The following is a 1180-nucleotide window of genomic DNA, read 5'->3' on the forward strand; positions in this document are numbered from 1 at the left end:
TATATATATATATATAAATAAAATATATGTACTTATATATATAGCATATATATGAAATGTATGTACACACACTCGCGTGCGCGCGCGCATTTATTATAAATAAAATTGTTAATTAAATAATGCGAATTGAATTGATTTATAGACAAAGGAGAAATATGGAAAGGAATGCAAGATATGTATGCGACCATTTACAGTATTTAGATGGTGCCCTGGAGCAAGAATGAGATTTAAGAAAACTGAAGTCTGTCAGACATGCAGTCGATTGAAGAATGTCTGCCAAACGTGTTTATTGGATTTGGAATATGGTTTGCCTATTCAAGTTCGCGATGCTGCTTTAAAAATTAAGGATGATTTACCACGTTCGGATGTAAATAAGGAATACTATGTACAAAACATAGACAATGAAATTGGAAAAATTGATCCGACAACACCTGCTGGTGCTGTAGGCAAGTCTGCTGCGGCTAGTGATCTGTTGATGAAACTGGCTAGGACGAGTCCTTATTATAAGAGAAACAGGCCACACATTTGCTCATTTTGGGTAAAGGGTGAATGCAAAAGAGGCGAAGAATGTCCTTATCGACATGAGAAACCAACAGATCCTGATGACCCATTGGCAGATCAGAACATAAAAGATCGTTACTATGGCGTCAACGATCCAGTGGCAGATAAACTAATGCGTAGAGCAGCAGCTATGCCTAAGCTAGATCCACCAGAGGATAAATCCATCACAACGTTATACATTGGTAATCTGGGTGACGTATTAACAGAGAAACAGCTGCGCGATCACTTCTATCAATATGGCGAGATTCGCTCAGTGACCATGGTGCCGCGTCAGCAATGTGCCTTCATTCAATATACGCAGAGAAGCGCTGCCGAAGCGGCAGCAGAAAGGACCTTCAATAAATTAATTTTGGGTGGAAGGCGGCTCACTATAAAATGGGGCCGTTCACAGGGAAGGCAGACGGTATCGGCGGCAGAAGCAACGAGAGAGATCCTCGAACCTGTCCCAGGATTACCTGGCGCATTACCACCACCACCACCATCGGAAAGCATGAGTAGCAACTTCTTCAATCTGCAAACTACTCCTGGTATGATGCCGCCAATGATGATTCCACCACCACCAGTTGCTCCTCAGTTTATGTTTCCACCACAAATAGCAACTGCTGCTGCAGCAGCAGCT

General features: G+C 42.2%; 1 protein-coding gene across 1 annotated transcript in view; it reads left to right on the plus strand.

Annotated features, from left to right (window-relative positions):
- LOC108764059 (pre-mRNA-splicing factor RBM22) overlaps positions 1-1180 on the plus strand; it is a 2293-nt gene that overhangs the window by 917 nt on the left and 196 nt on the right. Inside the window, 1 exon segment of the mRNA XM_018512066.1 lies at positions 143-1180. Within this exon segment, the coding sequence (XP_018367568.1) occupies positions 143-1180 (1038 nt within the window).

Source organism: Trachymyrmex cornetzi, unplaced genomic scaffold, assembly GCF_001594075.2.
Source record: "Trachymyrmex cornetzi isolate Tcor2-1 unplaced genomic scaffold, Tcor1.1 scaffold392, whole genome shotgun sequence".
NCBI classification, from domain to species: domain Eukaryota; kingdom Metazoa; phylum Arthropoda; class Insecta; order Hymenoptera; family Formicidae; genus Trachymyrmex; species Trachymyrmex cornetzi.